The sequence below is a fragment of the Solenopsis invicta genome, chromosome 14, assembly GCF_016802725.1.
Source record: "Solenopsis invicta isolate M01_SB chromosome 14, UNIL_Sinv_3.0, whole genome shotgun sequence".
NCBI lineage: Eukaryota > Metazoa > Arthropoda > Insecta > Hymenoptera > Formicidae > Solenopsis > Solenopsis invicta.
The window spans coordinates 16,554,286-16,579,216 of NC_052677.1; the positions used below are offsets into that span (position 1 = coordinate 16,554,286).

General features: G+C 35.8%; 1 protein-coding gene across 5 annotated transcripts in view; it reads left to right on the forward strand.

Moving 5' to 3' along the window:
• Positions 1-24,931, forward strand: part of LOC105207622 (SKI family transcriptional corepressor 2) — a 42,136-nt gene extending 17,205 nt beyond the window's left edge. For 4 of the 5 annotated variants that reach the window (XM_039457511.1, XM_039457512.1, XM_039457513.1 and 1 more), the window contains 2 exons: positions 18,152-18,281; positions 22,079-24,931. In XM_039457511.1, the coding sequence (XP_039313445.1) occupies positions 18,152-18,281; positions 22,079-22,185 (237 nt within the window). In that variant the 3' untranslated portion in view covers positions 22,186-24,931. Of the gene's footprint in view, positions 1-18,151; positions 18,814-22,078 lie in introns of those variants that run through there. The other variant, XM_039457514.1, reaches the window with a different exon arrangement.

Genomic DNA, 24,931 nt, shown 5'->3' on the forward strand with positions numbered 1-24,931 from the left:
TTAACGATCCTTCTCGAAAGCTGGATTTACGAGCAAAACATTTTAATCACGAGCTAAATAAATTTCAAAAATTTAAGAGAAAATCTTTTACTTATTAAATATTTCTCTCTCTCTCTCTCTCTCTCCTTCTCTCTTTTATACGCATCTACGATTTCATTAATTTCATTTTTTAGTTATTCATATGCTAAATAATATTAGTCACACTCACATCTTTTTCCTTTCAATTTTAACATTCTAACTTTTAAAAGGATCATATTCTCGTTCATCAGTAGTAGATGTACGTTACATTGAGAACTTTTATAACGATGACCTAAATTACGTCGACGAGCAACTGACATTTAAGCTTTTACGTCGCCTGCATTAATTAAAGAACCCCCAGCTGGCTTTTTAAGAGCCAGTGAGCACAGCTAAAGTTACTGCCGCTGCATGGAAATGTCGAGTTCTGACCTTATCTCCGGTCCTCCGGGACACTGTGATTAAATCGACTGTCGTATACACATTACAACATATATCCGTTTTCGAAACAGCTTAACCCGGTAACATTTCGACAAAATTATTTTATCGCACAAATATATACCGCTGATTCATCGAAGCGACCGTTTCTAAGTGCCGCGACGTCATCGGAAAAAGTGACGGAATATCAATGTGATTCACAGCACTATCTGTGACAACGGCCATTAATTTTAATTGTAAATTACCAAATCGCAATTAATGTTCTATCTCGTTCTATCCGTTCTGCGCATTAAACAATCTCTTTTAAAATAAGTATAGCAGAGAAATATTCTTCAATTACTAGACAAAATTGAAATATTTCAATTACCAGACAAAGTTAAAATATTTTAATTACTAGACAAAGTTAAAATATTTCGCGCGACTCAAAGTCAGACGTCAAAAAATTTGTCGAGGTAGACGCCGAAACGTCGTCTCGTTCCTTCCTTCGTTTAATCCAACCCCGGCTACCTCTTACTCAATTCTATTTGCACCCGGACGTCGTCCGTGCCGCGTCGCGTCCCGCCGGTGAGAAATACAGCATCACGGGCCGAAATGGAGGCTCGCTTCATGGAAGTCGAGGGCGGCGACTGTTGATTTAATTATAATCATTAGTCCGGACCAGCTCCGCCCCGGGACCCTCAAATCCAATACAACTCCCGCCGTCTGCTATCATCCCCCGCATCCCAGCCGCTCTTTCTCGCGCCTCTCTTCTATCCGAATTTCCGTGCAGCTCTAACTTTTGACTTTCAGATTCGTTTGACTCGCGACCGAGGTGACAAAATGCATCCTTTCAAAATTTATCAGGTTGCCAAATTTAAAAAGTTTCACGCGTAAAATAAAATATTTGTTAAAATATAACGTATAAAGAACAAAAATGTATTCTAAAAATGATAATATTCTTACTTTTTCTCCAATTTTTTATTAAATGCTCGAGACGGCAATCTTAATAATCAAACTGAATCAGAATTGCACACTTTTATTTCATTATATTTACTAATTAGTTTGATGCTAATGTGCTTTTAACAAGTTTCAAGATAATAACACTTTTAGGCATTTGACGAGTAATGTCAGAATTTTATCGATAATTTTTGTAGATTAATATCAGATCAATATAAACGTTCCGCTTTTTAGCCAAAAGAAAAATAGACTGGGTGATTCAGCAAAGTTCTAGTTTGCTACGCGTGTTCGACATCTATAACTAAAGAGATTTGATAGTTTAACAAAGAAATTATGTCTGGAAGTAATGAATAAATTGTTAAAGCAACTAATCCTTTGCTAGGATGAAAATTACAAATGTAACAAATTTTCTTTATTATAATAACAAAAGTCATCGTAGCTAGTATGTTTTGTTAAAAACTTTAATCCATATATTCGATTGGTTTTCGCAGAAAGTTGTCTTGCTAAATTAACAAATGTGATAGTTATTATCGCTAATTTTATTTATTTTAACATAGAAAATTAACTGTCCGTATATATTATGACTATAAAACTATTGAATCGGTAAAGTTCTCAGTTGTTTTAACAAAACTTTTCCTTCTGTATCATCACGAAAGAACAAGAATCGATACGATTTAGCGAAGCTTGCCAAATGGTTGAAAGAAATAATTTCTATGGCGATTGTGTCGTGCGAAGATCAAAAGCACCAAAGTTTTGATGCAATCCCTTTGGCCCCTCTCCCCCTCCCCTTTTCACCGGATTGAAACTCGTTAGCGCCGTTACGGTGTTCACAGTATGGCCACCTGAATGGAGGAGCTTACGCGAAAATTGTTTTATACCTCGCACGCGAAATTGAGAAGCTGCAAATAATGTTTCGCCGCGGTGAACGCCAATATTTCTGTTCAATATTTCACGCAGTTTCGCCATGAATTTCTACATTAAGGTTGAAATAGATTTCTCCCTCCCAAAATTTGAAGAATAACGAAAGATGCGTACTTGGAAAAAAATTGGCTTTTGTTTTTCTTTAAACTTAAATTAAATTCTTTCTCAATCACAAACCATTTCATTTAAACACAAAAAGAATAATTTTTCTGAGAAATACAAATCTAAAAATAATTGTGTTAAATCATTTAAAAAATTGTATAGGATGTTTAACTTAGTTAATATAATGTCAAAACTATTTGTACAATTATTTATCATGCTTGGGCACCTTACGTAATTATTTTGATGGCTCAACATAAAATTATTTTCTGATCTGTATCAAGGTAAATTTTTAAATGTTGCACAAAATTGTCCTTTCCTGTAGTTTCACGAAAAATTTTTTGATTCTTACTAAGATCTACGTTTCTTGAATCTCTCACGTAACTTATTTAAATGCATTTGTAGAAAAATTTTTCTTAAAGATACATTCTTGCTAATAATTTTTTTAAATAAGTGCGTTTTTCATATCCTCTCAAAAACTGATAGAATTTTTAAATTTATATTAGTGTTAATTTAAATTAAAAATTTAGATTATATACAAGATTAAACCAAATTCAACATCGGCTGTACGAGATTTGCATATACAATCTATCAATTATGTACACATATTTATAAATAAAATTATAAATGTAAAAGATTACAAGTATAGCTGACAACAAGCAGTTCAATCGCGAAAACAAATGGATTAGGACGGAAGCTCGTAATCAGTCCGCCATGAAATCGCATCGATTTCGACAGCATCGACGATATCGGTGGCATCGGTATAAAAAAGGAAAAACCGTCGATAATACCCGGAGAATTGGGAGCGAGAGAGTAACTCTTGGGCCGCCCGCGCCATCGGACACGTAACGCTCTTCCAGGGCACAAATCCGGCATTATTGAGAGTATAATCAATTTCCCGACATAATACCGGGGCGGCCCGCAAGTTCGAGCGAGGCCGTCCGACCGGAAGCGATTTCGACTAACGCGATTGCGTATTAACTCCGCGCATCACGTGTGTGCATCCCAATTCGTTCGACTTCACAATCGCGTTTTCCCACACACTCGTCCACTCTCTTGCCTTCTTTCCTCCCGAGATCATATTTACGCACTCCTCCACTTTCCCTACAGTATCCCTTTTCCTTTGCTCAAACTTGCAAGTTTAAGAGAATCTGACATTTTAACACAAGTTACATAAAGTAGGAATTCTGTAAGATATCTCCTATAAATTCCTACTTTGTGGAAATATTTACATGAAAATATTAAATATAGAGACTAGGGATTCTTATAATTCCCTTATAAATCAGCGAATGTTGCAGTAGAACCTATTTTATTAATTTAACAAGTATACTTGCTTCCCACTTGTTTTAAATTTCTTCTACTATTATCTATTTACGCATGCAACATCATTTATCTGTTCTTCTAAAATAAGTTACAATCGGCATTAGTTTTGTAAACTTTTTATCAGACCACTTGACGGTCGGTTTCCATCCGCGGAATTCGCAGCGCAGACAACATTCGGAATCTCTTGGAAAAATAAAGAAGAGACAGTTGCATCGAGCGCAATGTACCGCATTCAGTCGTCGGTCTCGAAAGTTTCGCCGTTAACGTAAAAGCCATCCCGCGTGCCGGGGGGCACCGGCAGAACCCCCCCGGGACAGGGAGGACGGGAGAGGAGGGTGCCGTCCGCGCGTTGCACGCTACGATTGTTTCGCCGTAATCCTTTATTGGATCAACGGGGCTGGAAACAATCGAGCGCGCCATAACGCGAGGATGGGCAGACGGTCGTGTCGGTCTGGCGGGACGCGGACGGGTTTTTCGGTCCGCCGGATGCGGCGCGGTGGCGGCCGCCACCGTTGGTCCTCGCCCGACGGGGGGAGGAGGATGCGACGGAGGACGAGGACGCGTCTAGATAAGCGGGGGTGGCATCCGATGATGGGGACGGGGCGCAGGATTTCTACCTACTTTGCCGGGTGAACGGAGTTACAAATGGGAGAACGCGGAACTCATCCGCAAGCGGGAAACTACGGTCTTCGCTCCTCTCTCTCTGTCTCTCTCTCTCGTGTCTCGTTTTTTTTTCTCTTGCACGCGAGTACACCGGTGTCCCCGCTGTATCCCTTGCACACTTTTTTTCCTTCCCTTTAGCCTACCCGATCTTCCTTCTCATTGTCTTTTTTTTCCTCTCGATCTGTATTGTCTTCATTGCAGTATAGAATATCTCCTTCGTCCTCTCTTTCTCTCCATTTATCTTCGATTTCTTTAATAATATTTATATTACAAGCATACAGATATAATTTCTTCATATAATATTCTTCTATTTGTCCGATTTTGTCTTTATAATTAATAACTTTTAAATATGTATAAACTTGATCTTGTCTTCAATACGGAATATCTTCTTCCACCTCTCTTTCTCTCTATTTATCTTCATCTTCTTTAATAACAATATTTATAGCACATGGATGCAGTAATATGTAGTACTTCTTCATATTTAGTTTTATAATTAGTAATTTGTACTAACATTCAAAAAGACCCTTTATCTTCAAACAGCGATAAATTCTGCTCTATTTTACTCGACCGTTATGTTTCGCAAGACTTCGCAACCGGTCATCTGCCACTGATTCAATGTTCCCGCTACACGTATACGTACATCCGAGATATTTTCACGCTTCTACGTGAGCTACGGTAGCATTCGTACCCGTCACGCGCCAGTGATATAATAACGAGGTGGATAACATAACGAGACTTACATGCCTCGAATTTACGCCACCGGTCCAACTCCCTGCGATTTGCGGCAATCGTTTTGTCCTACTCTCTCTCTCTCTCTCTCTTTCTTCATAAATTCTCCACCAGCCCTCTCCTTTATCTTCGATAATCCGTCTCTCGAAGGATACTCTTGGGAATGCCGCCGCAAATACACAGGAGCAGTTACATCTATTCCGCACATTATTTTCAACGTAATATTTAAGTAGCTTCAAGCGCGAGAAACAAAATGTTATGCAAATAAAGAGTTAATTGAAAATGCTGAAATAAAAATTTTACCGCGAATATTTATTACTACGAAAAAGTTTGATTAAAACAATCGCGTTTGTTTTGAACATCGCAAGATTCAATAGATCAGTCTCTTACAATTGCTATTGAAATGTGTAATATTAACGCTAGCGTTAATTACAATTCTGATAGACTGATGAACATCTTTTCACATGTAATTACCCTCAAAATAATTTTCGACTAAATAACAAATCGAATTTTTTATGCTCGCGTTTCCACAAGAACAATGTTCTAAAAAAAAGAAAGATTATAACCGTTTCGTTTTAAAAGTGACACGTCCGACTTTCACGCTTAATTTTTTTATATTTCAAATATGAGGAGGGGCATAAAGAGGAGTCTGTAAATCTTCTAGCAAGCGAGCCTCTTCGTGACGCGAGCGGCTCCATCGTTTTTAATCCGTTCTGGAGCATACGGGCTCGAGATCGCTCGTTCATCGCGTGGCGAATTGATCTTTCACGAGAACAAATTCGCCACTAAACACGAGCCCTCCATGTACGTACACAGAGGTTGCATGGATATCGCGAGGAACATATGCGCCGACGACCCTAAAGATACGTAATGGTGCGTCGACTTCATAGGATATACATACATCGTGCAAGCCACCTGCTCCACAGCGAACGTTTCCTCGCAGCATAAGCTGTGCGATAACGTTTGAACCATTTGTTTCCGCTTTAATAATCAATCAGTACATTCGATCGATGCAACAATAAAACAAAATCTTTCAATAATTAATTCAACTCATTCAACGAACTGAAAAACATCTTTAAATGACAATTGATTTGTGTAAAGTGACGGTCGCAATTATAGGTCGTTTAAAGTTTAAATAATTTTCATTAATTTGTATAAATTTAACGATCAAACATTTGAAAAAAATTATTAATGTCAGTATTAACAGTAAAGTTTATAATTTTAAAGGAAAATTATTATATATTCAATAAACCAATTGTACATTTTGGATACATATTAAAAAATGTTTATGTACAAGTCCCAATTATTGGTATAATTAAAATACGTTAATGTATTTTTTTTAATATGTATACTGTACGTTTAGTATACCTACTATATATATAATCTACTAAGAATATTATTATTTCAAAAAATTATTAAAAAAGTATTTAGAAAAGTTATAAGAGCGATTATTAAAAAGTGATTGTACTTTTTCTTAAATATAATATCGGCAATTGAGAAAGTGACTTTAAATTCATATTACAATAATTAATTAATAAAATTAATAAAAAATGTAAAAAACTTTCTGTAACTTTATTAATACATGTATAGCTGTAAAATATTTAATTTTGCAAATTTAATCCATAATTAGGACTCGACCCACAAATTGTACCGCTATCTTACATCGAAGGAAAAGAAGAAAGAAAAAAAGATTATTATTTACACATGCATTGAAGAAAATTTGTCGCTTCACTAATATTTTATTATCCCCAAGTAATTATATTAAGAACAAAAGTTGTTCTTTTTAAGGTTTTCGTAATTGTTTTCACAGATTTTTTTTTAGGCTAAAGATTAAAATAATCAGTTGAGGAGCTGACAAATAATATCGTGGGGAAGAGAGTGTATTTTTCGACATCGCGCCTGTCGAACAAAAGTCACCCTCCGTAACGTTTTTACCTCGTCGAATTACTTCACAATGGGTGCAGCACAACCCCTTTCGAACCCAATTCTTTCCCCCTCGCGAGCACAAGCCTCTCTCTCTCTCTTTCTGTACACAAAACATAATTATTCGAAATCCCAAACAGCATGAAAATTTTATCGCCTCCTGCCTTATCGTTTCAGACATAGTCCATGCATCATTAAAGCATCAACCGATGATTAATCCTTGCGTAAAAGAAGGGTATAAAAAATCTGGAATGTTACTCTAGAAAGATAATTTCTGCCACGCGTGGCGTGATCTCATCGAACCCAATTATCCCAATTACAATTTTTTAACAAATAAACCTAAAAGTCTTAAAACTTTTCGATTTTTAAATTCAAAAACTTAAATAATGATGACACGGAAAAGTAATAGAGAAGTAACGTCATGTAATGCGAAAATCTCTTCTTGTCAACATCTAACAGAGAGATTTCAGAGACGGTAGTCTCTCGCTAAATTGAACGGTGAGATGAAAGTGGACAAATTGCAGACTTTTGCGCTAAACACTGCTATTTTGAATGTGCGAATATACCTTAATCGCAAAGCACGCGGCTGCGAGCTTCGCACACGTGTGCGGCTCGTACATCGAGATAATCGTCGAGATGCACGAGTCGCGATAGGAGGCCTCGAAACGGCAGTTAAAGTCGATTGTACCCGTAACGTTCGTGTGCGACATGAAATATTTATACCGTGACGATTACAACGTCACACGTAACCGCGGACGAGGACTACGATGATTACATTTACTTTTGTAAGGGTGGAAAGAGAAAAGGGTAAGAGAAGGAGGAGGACAATCGTTTGCGTTACCATCAGTTAACAATGTTCGTGTTGTAGCGTTGCTGCGCAAATCGAGGGACTCGTTACGGGGAAAAAATCTAAAGAAATTTCTCCCGCCTCGTTGTAATTATACTTGCAAAAGTTATACGCTAATTAAAACTTCGACCACGCGACGCTAATAATTATTTCGCGTTCGATCTCCGGTAACGTTTGTCGTCAGACGTTTACTATCGCTTCGTTAATTGACGATGATGTTGAAGCTAGCAGCGGATTCGCAGCAGCAGATTCGTCAAAGCAGGGATTCTCATTCAAAATAAAATACACAAGAAACTTTGACATATAAAGGCAAACTAGCAAGTAACTGCACAAAATACACTTATACGCTTCTAAATAGATCAGAACAATTAACAAAAATGCGCAGGTCTACTAAATTGTTTAAATTATATAACGAGTTATTGCAGAAACAAGGGAAGGAAGCCTCGGTCGGGGCTGCAAATTTTTTTAGAACATTATTGTAGGCTTCTAAATCAATCCCGACTAGCAAGAAAAATTAAAAAAAATGCGCACGCCTACGAAAAATTATTTAAACAATATAAAGTTTACTGCAAAAACAGGAAAACGAAGTCGCGGTCGGGGCTGCAAATTTTTTTAGAACATCATTGTAGGCTTCTAAATAAATCCCGACTAGCAAGAAAAATTAAAAAAAATGCGCACGCCTACGAAAAATTATTTAAACAATATAAAGTTTATTGCAAAAACAGGAAAACGAAGTCGCGGTCGGGGCTGCAAATTTTTTTAGAACATTATTATAACCTTCTAAATAAATCCCGACTAGCAAGAAAAATTAAAAAAAATGCGCACGCCTACGAAAAATTATTTAAACAATATAAAGTTTATTGCAAAAACAGGAAAACGAAGTCGCGGTCGGGGCTGCAAATTTTTTTAGAACATTATTATAACCTTCTAAATAAATCCCGACTAGCAAGAAAAATTAAAAAAAATGCGCACGCCTACGAAAAATTATTTAAACAATATAAAGTTTATTGCAAAAACAGGAAAACGAAGTCGCGGTCGGGGCTGCAAATTTTTTTAGAACATCATTGTAGGCTTCTAAATAAATCCCGACTAGCAAGAAAAATTAAAAAAAATGCGCACGCCTACGAAAACTTATTTAAACAATATAAAGTTTATTGCAAAAACAGGAAAACGAAGTCGCGGTCGGGGCTGCAAATTTTTTTAGAACATTATTGTAGGCTTCTAAATCAATCCCGACTAGCAAGAAAAATTAAAAAAAATGCGCACGCCTACGAAAAATTATTTAAACAATATAAAGTTTATTGCAAAAACAGGAAAACGAAGTCGCGGTCGGGGCTGCAAATTTTTTTAGAACATTATTATAACCTTCTAAATCAATCCCGACTAGCAAGAAAAATTAAAAAAAATGCGCACGCCTACGAAAAATTATTTAAACAATATAAAGTTTATTGCAAAAACAGGAAAACGAAGTCGCGGTCGGGGCTGCAAATTTTTTTAGAACATTATTATAACCTTCTAAATCAATCCCGACTAGCAAGAAAAATTAAAAAAAATGCGCACGCCTACGAAAAATTATTTAAACAATATAAAGTTTATTGCAAAAACAGGAAAACGAAGTCGCGGTCGGGGCTGCAAATTTTTTTAGAACATTATTGTAGGCTTCTAAATCAATCCCGACTAGCAAGAAAAATTAAAAAAAATGCGCACGCCTACGAAAAATTATTTAAACAATATAAAGTTTATTGCAAAAACAGGAAAACGAAGTCGCGGTCGGGGCTGCAAATTTTTTTAGAACATCATTGCAGGCTTCTAAATAAATCCCGACTAGCAAGAAAAATTAAAAAAAATGCGCACGCCTACGAAAAATTATTTAAACAATATAAAGTTTATTGCAAAAACAGGAAAACGAAGTCACGGTCGGGGCTGCAAATTTTTTTAGAACATTACTATAACCTTCTAAATCAATCCCGACTAGCAAGAAAAATTAAAAAAAATGCGCACGCCTACAAAAAATTATTTAAACAATATAAAGTTTATTGCAAAAACAGGAAAACGAAGTCGCGGTCGGGGCTGCAAATTTTTTTAGAACATTATTGTAGGCTTCTAAATCAATCCCGACTAGCAAGAAAAATTAAAAAAAATGCGCACGCCTACGAAAAATTATTTAAACAATATAAAGTTTATTGCAAAAACAGGAAAACGAAGTCGCGGTCGGGGCTGCAAATTTTTTTAGAACATCATTGTAGGCTTCTAAATAAATCCCGACTAGCAAGAAAAATTAAAAAAAATGCGCACGCCTACGAAAACTTATTTAAACAATATAAAGTTTATTGCAAAAACAGGAAAACGAAGTCGCGGTCGGGGCTGCAAATTTTTTTAGAACATTATTATAACCTTCTAAATCAATCCCGACTAGCAAGAAAAATTAAAAAAAATGCGCACGCCTACGAAAAATTATTTAAACAATATAAAGTTTATTGCAAAAACAGGAAAACGAAGTCGCGGTCGGGGCTGCAAATTTTTTTAGAACATTATTGTAGGCTTCTAAATCAATCCCGACTAGCAAGAAAAATTAAAAAAAATGCGCACGCCTACGAAAAATTATTTAAACAATATAAAGTTTATTGCAAAAACAGGAAAACGAAGTCGCGGTCGGGGCTGCAAATTTTTTTAGAACATCATTGCAGGCTTCTAAATAAATCCCGACTAGCAAGAAAAATTAAAAAAAATGCGCACGCCTACGAAAACTTATTTAAACAATATAAAGTTTATTGCAAAAACAGGAAAACGAAGTCGCGGTCGGGGCTGCAAATTTTTTTAGAACATTATTGTAGGCTTCTAAATCAATCCCGACTAGCAAGAAAAATTAAAAAAAATGCGCACGCCTACGAAAAATTATTTAAACAATATAAAGTTTATTGCAAAAACAGGAAAACGAAGTCGCGGTCGGGGCTGCAAATTTTTTTAGAACATTATTGTAGGCTTCTAAATCAATCCCGACTAGCAAGAAAAATTAAAAAAAATGCGCACGCCTACGAAAAATTATTTAAACAATATAAAGTTTATTGCAAAAACAGGAAAACGAAGTCGCGGTCGGGGCTGCAAATTTTTTTACAACATTATTGTAGGCTTCTAAATCAATCCCGACTAGCAAGAAAAATTAAAAAAAATGCGCACGCCTACGAAAAATTATTTAAACAATATAAAGTTTATTGCAAAAACAGGAAAACGAAGTCACGGTCGGGGCTGCAAATTTTTTTAGAACATTACTATAACCTTCTAAATCAATCCCGACTAGCAAGAAAAATTAAAAAAAATGCGCACGCCTACAAAAAATTATTTAAACAATATAAAGTTTATTGCAAAAACAGGAAAACGAAGTCGCGGTCGGGGCTGCAAATTTTTTTAGAACATTATTGTAGGCTTCTAAATCAATCCCGACTAGCAAGAAAAATTAAAAAAAATGCGCACGCCTACGAAAAATTATTTAAACAATATAAAGTTTATTGCAAAAACAGGAAAACGAAGTCGCGGTCGGGGCTGCAAATTTTTTTAGAACATCATTGTAGGCTTCTAAATAAATCCCGACTAGCAAGAAAAATTAAAAAAAATGCGCACGCCTACGAAAACTTATTTAAACAATATAAAGTTTATTGCAAAAACAGGAAAACGAAGTCGCGGTCGGGGCTGCAAATTTTTTTAGAACATTATTGTAGGCTTCTAAATCAATCCCGACTAGCAAGAAAAATTAAAAAAAATGCGCACGCCTACGAAAAATTATTTAAACAATATAAAGTTTATTGCAAAAACAGGAAAACGAAGTCGCGGTCGGGGCTGCAAATTTTTTTAGAACATTATTGTAGGCTTCTAAATCAATCCCGACTAGCAAGAAAAATTAAAAAAAATGCGCACGCCTACGAAAAATTATTTAAACAATATAAAGTTTATTGCAAAAACAGGAAAACGAAGTCGCGGTCGGGGCTGCAAATTTTTTTAGAACATTATTGTAGGCTTCTAAATCAATCCCGACTAGCAAGAAAAATTAAAAAAAATGCGCACGCCTACGAAAAATTATTTAAACAATATAAAGTTTATTGCAAAAACAGGAAAACGAAGTCACGGTCGGGGCTGCAAATTTTTTTAGAACATTACTATAACCTTCTAAATCAATCCCGACTAGCAAGAAAAATTAAAAAAAATGCGCACGCCTACAAAAAATTATTTAAACAATATAAAGTTTATTGCAAAAACAGGAAAACGAAGTCGCGGTCGGGGCTGCAAATTTTTTTAGAACATTATTGTAGGCTTCTAAATCAATCCCGACTAGCAAGAAAAATTAAAAAAAATGCGCACGCCTACGAAAAATTATTTAAACAATATAAAATTTATTGCAAAAACTAAAAAAGAAAAAAAATTCTAATACCAAAAACGCAAATAAATTTTAATATAAAAAAGTCAAAAAAATTTTAACATTTACAAACAGTAAAAACAAAACAATAAAAGAGACCATATTCTCGCCACCCCCTCGTTGGTTGGTCTTGGGTAGCGCAAAGAGAGAGAACAATATGTATGTTTAGCAGTCAAATTATATTTCTGATCTATAATTTACATTCAAGTAGAAAATTGGGAAATCATACTATTTCTTTTCTATAATGACGATATTATATTCCTATACGGCGCAAGCAAGCAACCTTAATATGATTGCTAATAAATTTCCAGCGCCGACCAAGCCCTTGTTTCTGCAATAACTCGTTATATAATTAAAACAATTATTAGCCGTGCGCATTTATTTTAATTTTTCTTACTAGTCGAGATTTATTTAGAAGGCTATAATGATGTTCTAAAAAAATTTGCAGCCCCGACCGAGACTTCGTTTTCCTGTTTTTGCAATAAATTTTATATTGTTTAAATAATTTTTCGTAGCCGTGCACATTTTTTTTAATTTTTCTTGCTAGTCGGGATTGATTTAGAAGGTTATAATGATGTTCTAAAAAATTTGCAGCCCCGACCGCGACTTCGTTTTCCTGTTTTTGCAATAAACTTTATATTGTTTAAATAATTTTTCGTAGGCGTGCGCATTTTTTTAATTTTTCTTGCTAGTCGGGATTGATTTAGAAGCCTACAATAATGTTCTAAAAAAATTTGCAGCCCCGACCGCGACTTCGTTTTCCTGTTTTTGCAGTAAACTTTATATTGTTTAAATAATTTTTCGTAGGCGTGCGCATTTTTTTTAATTTTTCTTGCTAGTCGGGATTTATTTAGAAGCCTACAATGATGTTCTAAAAAAATTTGCAGCCCCGACCGCGACTTCGTTTTCCTGTTTTTGCAATAAACTTTATATTGTTTAAATAATTTTTCGTAGGCGTGCGCATTTTTTTTAATTTTTCTTGCTAGTCGGGATTTATTTAGAAGGTTATAATAATGTTCTAAAAAAATTTGCAGCCCCGACCGCGACTTCGTTTTCCTGTTTTTGCAATAAACTTTATATTGTTTAAATAATTTTTCGTAGGCGTGCGCATTTTTTTTAATTTTTCTTGCTAGTCGGGATTTATTTAGAAGGTTATAATAATGTTCTAAAAAAATTTGCAGCCCCGACCGCGACTTCGTTTTCCTGTTTTTGCAATAAACTTTATATTGTTTAAATAATTTTTCGTAGGCGTGCGCATTTTTTTTAATTTTTCTTGCTAGTCGGGATTTATTTAGAAGGTTATAATAATGTTCTAAAAAAATTTGCAGCCCCGACCGCGACTTCGTTTTCCTGTTTTTGCAATAAACTTTATATTGTTTAAATAATTTTTCGTAGGCGTGCGCATTTTTTTTAATTTTTCTTGCTAGTCGGGATTTATTTAGAAGGTTATAATAATGTTCTAAAAAAATTTGCAGCCCCGACCGCGACTTCGTTTTCCTGTTTTTGCAATAAACTTTATATTGTTTAAATAAGTTTTCGTAGGCGTGCGCATTTTTTTTAATTTTTCTTGCTAGTCGGGATTTATTTAGAAGCCTACAATGATGTTCTAAAAAAATTTGCAGCCCCGACCGCGACTTCGTTTTCCTGTTTTTGCAATAAACTTTATATTGTTTAAATAATTTTTCGTAGGCGTGCGCATTTTTTTTAATTTTTCTTGCTAGTCGGGATTTATTTAGAAGGTTATAATAATGTTCTAAAAAAATTTGCAGCCCCGACCGCGACTTCGTTTTCCTGTTTTTGCAATAAACTTTATATTGTTTAAATAAGTTTTCGTAGGCGTGCGCATTTTTTTAATTTTCCTTGCTAGTCGGGATTTATTTAGAAGCCTACAATGATGTTCTAAAAAAATTTGCAGCCCCGACCGCGACTTCGTTTTCCTGTTTTTGCAGTAAACTTTATATTGTTTAAATAATTTTTCGTAGGCGTGCGCATTTTTTTTAATTTTTCTTGCTAGTCGGGATTGATTTAGAAGCCTACAATAATGTTCTAAAAAAATTTGCAGCCCCGACCGAGGCTTCCTTCCCTTGTTTCTGCAATAACTCGTTATATAATTTAAACAATTTAGTAGACCTGCGCATTTTTGTTAATTGTTCTGATCTATTTAGAAGCGTATAAGTGTATTTTGTGCAGTTACTTGCTAGTTTGCCTTTATATGTCAAAGTTTCTTGTGTATTTTATTTTGAATGAGAATCCCTGCTTTGACGAATCTGCTGCTGCGAATCCGCTGCTAGCTTCAACATCATTGATTATTTAATTCTGAGTTGTATATATTTCATATTATAATGAGGGAAATGAATTCTATATGGTCTAATACCCAATATGGCCTACTTATTGTTTGTAACTCGGTTTCTAAGTAGTTATATGATGAATTGAATAAATAACGCTAGTATGTCGTATAATATGAGTTACTTGCAATAATTGACTGTTCAGTTTGTGTATTTTGTTGAAAATAAGATAAAAATAAAATTTTCTTTCAGTTACCTTATTAAACAATATATAATATAATAAATAATATACAATATTATATAAATTATATACAATATTATAAAATTTTGCTAATCCAAATAAATCACGTGCGAAATCTTTCATACTTTCATGATGTTTGGATTTTTACAGCCGTCGCATCCATTTAATCGACTTCGTCTTTAAGAGTCGTAGAACTTATTCGCTTATGCAATTAACTTCCACTATACTTCGCGCTCGAGAGCGACCGTAAAGTGATTACAAGCCGCTCTATTTTCCCGGGAGTAACTTATGTGAGCCGTATAACTTATATGAAGTTCACGCTCGGGCTTCGTGCGACGTAGTTGCTGCTATTTCGTAACGCGTTTAAGCTAACGAGAACTCGAGCGAGTTGTGCAGAAAGCACGGGTCGTCGTTAAAAATGCATCCTCGCGTGACGCCTCCTTCCCGTCGTGGGCCTTTTGCCGCTGCTACTGCGCGCACTTTTCGTTCCTTTTGTCACCACGAACACCGTGACGCGCGCACGAAATCGGTAAGCCGCGACATATGCCGATTTTTAAATAACATCCCTCCGACAGACCACCCATGGCAAACAACTCGCTTTAACGCTCAAGTGAAATGAAACCCCGTGTCAATCGTCACGCTAATGAGCCACGGTACTTGGAAATGGGAGAAAAATTTTATAAGCGTGCCTTTCCCAACAGTAGAGAAAAGAATACTAGGAATATTAACATATTAGATTTATAAGATGTTTATAAATTCTCACAAGAACATAATAATCGAGTATCTTAGAAAAAAAATTTGTAATATAACCATCCCAATTACTGCCGCTTTTGTCAGCTGTATTAGAATAAAAAATATGCGACTTTTTTGTTTGCGAATATGAAGAAATAACTGGGAAAAAAAATAATCGCGACCAATGATGAAGTGATTGTAGCAATCGAGTATTTTGCAGGATTTGATCACCTACTTTACGAAATTAAAGAACTAGAAAAAAGACCAAGAGCAAAAAGGAGGCTATATTGAAAAATAAAACTCATTTTGCTCAAAATATAAGTGTTTCATCTTGTTGTTAATCTTGAAATTTATCAAATAATATACATAAATTTTATGTGTGTGCGCTCCTCTTTACGTTTTTATAAAATTCAAGCGATAGTATCTTTGATTTTTTTACAGAATTCAAATAGCATCTTTATATTCCCATTAAAGTCTTTCTAATTCTTCTAATCTAAGTAGTGTGTATTTAATTTAAAAAAATAAAAATAATATGTATGTTTATCTTCTTATTTAAAAATCATCCAATTCAACGCGGAAAGAACGATTTTGCTGAAATACATACCTGCAAATAATTATGTTGAACCTTTTAAAAAATAGTTTTGATAATTTAATAAAATTATTTTCAAATTTGCATCCAGCTAAAGTTGCTAAAGTCTTAAACACTTTAGTAAAACTGTTCTTTCCGCGTAAGGTGTATCGATAACACTGCTAACAATAAGTAAAACAACAATTCTGCGAGATGATCCTTCCAAATAATTCTCCAGCTCGGCCTCAGTTTTCGCACGAGATATATTTGCGAAAGAGAAATCTTGGAATTTTAACAGCTACCGTCGGAAATCCCGAAGCACTTCGCCGTGACGCAAAATATTACGCGTACAAGGGGTGAAGTCGCTTCCGAGAGGCTCCCGTGGGGCCGGTAAACTCCCTTCCACGGACATTACGGTAAACGCGCGTTTCCGTGACTTTTTAATCGGCGAGGCGGGCGGACGCGCAGCACGATGAAGTAACTGCTCGTATCGTCCCTGGCCGCGGACTCATACAATAACAGTGAATAATTCACCTCGATCGATCCGCACCGAGCGACGGCGTGCGCGAGCGGCGGAGGGAATTAATTTAAGTAATTCGACGATCGCTATCGACGGAAGCATTAAATAAAGCACCGTGTGTCCCGCTTTGGGCGAGTCGCGCGTTTAGATTGTAGATCGCCGCGGACGGTGGAGGACGCGCCGGCCCTCGCGCGCCGTCCTTGTCGGGAAACTTCCCCGCCCTCGCACAGGCCATCGTTGCATACCTGAGTGGTTGATCAGGATGAGTGGGTCGTCATCCATTTCCACGGCTGTCATTACGTCAAGGAGTCGCGACATATCGCGGCTGTGTTTGCCGACCCGTTTTCGTCCCCTCCCTTGCACGCGTCCACGACTGCCCACCTGTCTTCACGAAAATGACGATTCCTGTTTTCAAACGCGCACTTCCGCGACGATATTATTACTGCGGTCCCGCTCATGGCTAACCAAACGTCCACGTCGGGCTCCTTAATGTCGAATGAAAAATACATGCTCGTTGGCCGATGAAGGTTTACATCGAGAAACGTCACGAGTGTGACGTTACAAGCATTAGAGCCCTCGTCAAAGTAAACAGAAAAAACGGCGGAAAAATAAACTTGCGAATTATTACCATGTTGCTAATCACTGTACTACTCGTTACTATTACGTTTGATAGAAAATATAACATATTCTCTTTTTTCCTCGATGAGCGACGAAGAAATACACGAGGAGTAGTTGGATGTATTGGGTCAGTGCAAAAGTGTTGTTGACTCTTTTGGCCGTTACTCTTGTTACTTTTGCACAGTATACGTCAACATTGATAGATATTACAGCAAATTATATATTGGATAAGTGATGTCAAGAGCAGTCTAGAAAAAAAAAAGTTGATTGAATTATTTACAGTCTTATTTTCTGTCAACAATTATAATACACAAGTTCTCCCATATAACACAGCATAGAAAAATATTGTTGCTATGTTTCAGCAACATTGTAGCAATATTTTACATTATCTTTGCTGTGCTGTGCTTCAACACTAATAATGTATGATACATAATAATGTACGAGTATATGAGCTTGTAAAAAAAAAGAGGGATACTGTAAGAAAAATTAGTGACGCATTTGGAAAATTTTCTTTACAGCATTTAATATTTTTGTTCTTTTCCGAAACTCGTCACGCAAATCATATGCAAAATTTTTTTAGACTCACTTTCGATGATACAAAGTAACAATGTAAATACCTTAAATCCATTTTTTTTTTAGTCAGCTCTTGACATCACCTTTTCTATAATACATAATTTTTCATAGTATGTGTCAGTGTTGACACACTTTAACAAGAGCAACGTCACCTCTTCACGACTTTTTCACCTATCTATTATAATAAAACCCACTTTGACTCTCTATTTCTAAAATGCAACTACCTCTCGTCTCAGATTTTGTGTAAGAATGCAAGCGCATATTTCTTAATGTATCTGATAGAAGTTAATCGTATTACAATTTTATCACCAGGAACGGGAGGCTGAGAAGATCGCCGAGGAAGCAGCGGCTCTGCGCGACGTGAAGACGGAATTGCCGCCGGCGAGAAGTCCCGAGACATGGCACGGCAGTGCCTACTATCGACATCTCAATGTTCTGAAGGGTGAGCAAGAGATCCGCCGTGCAAATTAACTTTTGGAGCTTGAGAGAAACCCTTTCGATGAATCAAAACCTCGAAAGCGGCACTAACTTCTTCACTTATAATAAAACATTTACGATCCACACTAAATTAACTATCTATGAGCTAATTAAAGGATATTTAAAACTTGCAAACTTTAGGCATTTCGCACCGTGCTGAAGAGCAGACACATAACTAATTGAATAAGAATATACAGGGTGTAAATAAATCAATGTCAAATATTCTAGGAATATATTTTCCAATCAAACATTAAAAAAATTTTTATAGTAACATAGGTCGAAAAAAAATGTTGAATCAACAGCATCGGTATAGGAAATTAGAAATGTTTAGTTTCTGAAATAAATCAAAAAATTTATTATGTAAGAATAGAATATCTTAAAAACAAAGCAATTAATTTTATGTTGAAATACAAAACAAGAATGAAATATAGGATCTGTTATAAGACTATTCATTGTTTAATGACGCCACTTTGGTACTATTATATACAAAATAACGGATCATTATGCAAATAAAATTATATGATTCCAATTAAAAAAATAATGTTTTTATATAACTTTGGAAAATCAATTCTTTCAAAAATTTTACTGTTTTTTATCTTCCTTGAAACTATTTCATTTATGTCTAAAACATTATTTTGTCAATTTCTTCGTTTTCAAGATATTCCACTGTTTCACAATAAAATTTCTCCTATTTCAAAAATTAAATATTTCCAGACCCATGCTCGTTTGAAACCTTTTTTTTTAATATCTGATCGATGGAAATACGTTCCTAGAATATTGGACGCTTATTAATTTACCCTGTATAGATTTATTAATTTACCTTGTATAGGTGACTTCGAAAATAATACGTTTTAATACGTGGAACAATTAGCAAAATATTGGCAGCAAAAATACAAGATTTTATAATATAACGAGTATCAGCACGTTATAAATTACCATGATAAATTGAAAACGTCACGGATTCGGAATGTACGGACCGGGATAATTCCTGGAATTTCCACGAGAGACGGCATTTCCAATTAACGTCGCTCGAAATGCGTTTTTCCGCGATATAATTCAGAATTCCGCGCCGGGTTCCGGTCGATGTCGCGGAAAATCGTCTCTCGCGCATTTTCGCGACCACGGCCTCTCCGCGTGCTGCACGTTTACACGTTATTTTCGCATGAATAGCCGAGAGAGTTCCCGGCGGGTTCAAAGCGTTTCGCCTGGCGCGCACCGTTCTCGCATAGAACGGCTGCCTCCATTGATATTAGTAATTAATTAGTAACTACCATGGATCAAGCGGCTCGGCGAGAAGATCGGAGTTCCAATTAATTAGAGTAATTAGTCGTGACCGGAGTGTTAAGTGGGTACGCGCGGAGGGCTGCCTTGATATTCAGACGCGGGGGGTGGATCTTCCAGGCTGTAATAACGCGGAAATGGGGTGCGGGTGACCCTTCGGCCGGCCAAGGGGCGTGATTTGCGTCGACGCTTGCGCGTACCTACGGCGCCCCGTTGCCGACGTCGAGTTTCGTCGGCGTCGCGACGGACGCTCGCGATTCCGAACCCGACGACGAGATGCATCGCAATGTCGTGCGCGGTGACGCGCGTTTCCTTTGGATTAACTGGGATCATAGTCAGCAGTTGACGGATAGATACGAACAGGACGAATCAGAATTCAATCAGAATTTTTATCGACATCAATTACAAAGTGATGAAAAAATTGTAATTTATGAAGGAAGATTTTTCGGATAATTTTGAGTAACTTTGAGTAATTGTTACCAGTCTTTAGGCTCGCAGGTTAATATCGTATAAACGTGAAACGCAATTAAAGGACTCAAGAATTAAACAAAGTTAGTTTATATACAGCCGGATTACAGTTTAATTTAAATTTAAAATTTTAATTTTTTTCTCGTCGGTATCGCCCTTAAAATCGTCGGTATCGCTCTTTTTACTACTGTGGAAATATTCTCCTCGACGAGCGCGATGCGATGATAGAATATGTAAGCACAGAGAGCACGTTTGCAAATTTCGACGCGCATTTCAGACGAGACAGTACATACACATTTCTACACACGTGCATAAACACATCGTGTACACGCGTGTGTCGCTTGAGGTATATCGATGGACCCATTCAGCGCGGGCGTAAGCCGAAAATAACGAGATAGGTGCCGCATCGGCGCGATGAATACGAATACAGGATCATTGGCGGTGAACGCAGGCACTTTGACTAACGTACAGCCGTCGGAAAAAGCCTGCACTTTCCGATCTTCTTCTTTTCTTTCCCTGTCGCCCGCGCGACAACACGATCTTTTCAGAACCGCCTTTTTAAGCCCGTCATGCGAGAACAAATCCTCTTGTCTGACTGAACCGTCGTTTGCGCAAATTAGTCGAATGAGACTAATCGGTCCACGAATGAATCTTTTGTGAATTCTGAGTATTGCTAATTTCTTCTCGCTAATTTTGTCGATATATCCGTAAGAAGAAAAGAGATGACTTTACGTATGAAAATCATACGGATTATTTTACTTATCACTTGAATTAGAATCATTCTTTTGCACATTGCGTACTTATAATTTTAAATTTCAATTTAATTCCTAAATTCTATTTTTAAAAACTATGACTTTCAAAAGTCAAATTAAATATTTTTGAAAGTAATATATTATATATTTTAGGCAATAAAATTTTAATGTTGAGAAACATAGGGAAGGGTGATGTATCTATAACATATTGTATCTTTGACCATATTTCCCCCTGTGAAACTATCTATTGAATATTTATAAAATTTAAAAGTATATAGTTTGTATGCAATTTAATTATCAAAAGTGTTACATAAAATATAACACTTATATTATTTTATAACTTATAATTTTAATAATAAAGAAAATTATACTATGAAAAAATCATTTAACTTAAGAATTTTTTAAATTTCATAAAGTGTTATATATATTTTTCCTATATTTAAATTAATGTTTATATTATTAAATAGTTACCTAAAAAAAATTGTTCACAATTCGACACTATCAATCTTAACGTACAATTTATAAAATTAACAACGGAAAATAAGATAATATTGTAATATTTGATCAGTAATAGAACAATTTCAATATACAAAAAAATGCCACTCTTAATATTGGGGATCTATGAAAAAAATACATAGAGTTCTAGTGGCACTTTTTACAATTCCAAAGTTTCTTATAAAAATGAAGAGTTCTGCAGTCCCCCCCTCAAAAAAAAAAAAAAAAATGCTAATTTCGTGAATCTAGCACAATACCTCCTCCGCTAAAGCAAAAAAAAGAATTAATAAATATTAGTATATTTAACAAGAGTTCTAGTTAGTATTATCAGTTCTATCACTGACTGCAATTTCAAAACAACCATTCACACGGTTAACATTTTTTTAATACTAAAATATTAAATATACCACGACACTTGGAAAAACGTGTCGCGTTTCTTACTTATCGCAGTTCCAGCAACAGTTCACAAATGTCCAAGATCTGTATATCACGTTTTCTTATACCAATATACGTATTTTAAATCAAGTTCTTTAATTCCTGTATGCCTTGTCGTGTCTGACACGTTTAATCTTTAGATACGTTTTTGTCGAGCTAATTAAGGTTTTTACTACTGATTTATTCACGCATCTTCTGTAGAAATCTTGTTTCGCTTCTTTCGGAGAGAAACAACGATGTGCCCGCAAAGGATTGATTTTATATAACGCGCCCGTCGATGTTCAACGCGCTGAACGAGGTACCGCTAATTACCGGATGATAATTATTGCAGGAAACGAGTCGGCCGCAGAAAGGGCGGGCTCTGATTGCTCGGCTTGCCGTCCTCCACGCGCTATGTTTTACGGCCAGGTCCACAGTCCGTCCGCGCCGACCAATTAATCGAGCTGGACCAGCTGAATTAATCGACACGCAGAAACAGCAGCATACGAAGAGGAGGACACATTTAACCCGAACCGTTCCGTAAGCTTGCGACACGTCCGTTGCCTTAAAGCACACTCTCGTCGAACTCTATAATATTCAAACTTAAGGGAGTATTCTAATCTGACCGTGTAAAAGTATATTTTTGGGAATTTTTTTTAAAATCTACACTTTTGTATATCTACTTATACATTAAATATCTATAAATTTTGATATCTCTAAATGTTCATTAATTTTTATGTTACATAAATTAAAAGTTTTTCAAGTTGACATAATTTTTCAAAAACTACTATATCAATTTCAACTTTTGCGTATATGTAAAATACATTGATCACGCAAACTAGAATTATTGCAATATCTGTAAATTAATTATTTTTTTCATACGTATTAAATTTTTTAAAATTTAATACGTATGAAAACAATAATTAATTTATTATTAAAAAACATGCTTGTCCTTTAAAATCGCGCCATTAATTTGCAATATTTTTCATTCATCCTAGCTCATGAAATAAACAGATGTGTAATTTACATATACGCAAAAGTTGAAGTCGATAGCTTCAATAGTTTATGGGAAATGTGTACAAGCATGTGTGTAAAAACGTAAAAGATGTGCAGCAGTTTCTTTCTTTCTTTTTTTTTTTAAAGAAAAGTTTTCAAAAATAGTCCACTTTTTCCTGCTCTAGATTAGACTACTTCCTTAATGGTTGAAACGCAACAATGATTTAATGTCTTTTTCAAAAGACTTGAGGAGATTAATTTTAAAAATCTGACAAAATTAAGTTTAAAATTAACCAAATTATAAACAAATAAATAAATTAAACTACAGCATAATTGGCTACAGTTCTACAAGAAACGTCCAACCCACAATTAGAATTGTTTGATTATTGTAATCGATGAGTGGTTCCGTACATTTTTCTACAATTTATTTTCAAACAAAAAAGATTCAAGTCTAATATGTGCCTAAAATTAATAAAAAACAGTTTTTACATTTTTGAAACACATCAAATATTATTTGCACTTTTCTCAAAACGGACCTCACGTGGGTTGGACGTTCCTTGCATAAACAAGGAGAATTTGCAAATTGAATTTTCAATTAATACTATTTAAATTGAACCTAAATTAATGTTCCCGATCTTTTAGAAAAACTCGTTGAAACAATGTTGTGTCAAACCCTTCAATTTATAATTCGCTTCACGTTCGCGGCATTTGCTGAAATCAGGCCCAGTTTTGTAGTTCTGAGGCCCTTCTCCGCGCACAAAATGTGGACCCGTTACTAGCAAAATATTTCGTCTTACGTATTTGTGATACCAGATAGAAACAGGCATCGATTTTATCGCGTCGTCAAGTGGCAGCTTCTTGTCACCTCCGGTAATGGATCTTTACTAGTAGGACAGCGATTTCGTTTTAGCAAGGATGTTTGCGCGTCTCGTCCTTTTACGGCGTCGTAAGCAGGCGAACAGATCGATCGAATCGAGAAGCTTGGCAGGAAGGCTTGCGAGGTTGTACTCGTTGTGAATATAGAGCGACGCTAGAATAATGTTCGCCGGAGGCACTATCGTCTTCGATAGAGCGAAGGAGGAGGTCACGTTGACGTTTACGAATCCGACGATTTCCAAGCGGATTCGTTACTCTAGTCTCGTATTACTCCGATTGCGGTAATTTTCTAGCAAAATTCGCGAGAAGTTCAGTGTACGCGCGTATAGAGAGAATTCAGAGATAAATGAAGACAAGCATGACTTCGATACGACACGAAGACGCGTGATTTACATTCCAGAATAAATGCTGCGTTTCATTTTCTACAAGAAAAAAAATCAAATTTATGAATGAAATGAAATATCCTCAGTACGTTTAGCTTTGATCTTTTCTAAATAAACCTGGGACATATGCGTTATATTTATTATGCAACCATTTAATTGTTTCCTTCGTGAATTATTACATACTTGTCTTTTGCTTTGCAAAATGTTATTAAATTAGGCACCGTATTAAATTTTCAATAATAAAAAGAGATTGTCATATATTTATTGAAAGCAGCTAATTCCCTAACAGCACATGATATCGTATCGAATATTCTGGAATCATATACTGTTAGGGTTGTTATTTTTATTATCAGATCAGAACTGATAATAAAAACTGATTATTAGGTGACAACTACTTTTAATGAGAATTTTATTAGCTCGTTTGTATCGAATTTTCTCCCTGAGAATAATATTCTTAACGGAAAATTCAATAGTTATGTGGGAACTGATTTAATTGAGAATTTGAGTCATGCGCTCCTAACAGGATACATAATATATAATGCGTCAGCAGAGACGAACATCAGTTATATTGAACTCGCAGTAAGCTATCGCGATTTCGTCGAGAGTTCTACCGCGACGCTAATCGTCCCCTCCGGCTCATCGAGCAGCCAGTGTAGCTTAGAATCGATAGACGTTTACCGCGAGGACGATATACACAGTGCAATTATACTCCGTTGCGTAATCGATTTAGGCCGATCGAGGTGAACCGGACGGATACGAGTCTAATTAGAGGAGAGGAAAGAATTCCCCGCGCTTTACGCCGTAAGCCGCAGCTGTAAGTACCGCCACTCTAGTAGATTAACATACGTAAGTTGCATCATTGAACATATTGTAGATGACAGCGTGTGTGAACAAAAAAAAAAAAAAAACCACGAGTGTAATCCAAGGTTCTAATAAAAGATCTTGATCGC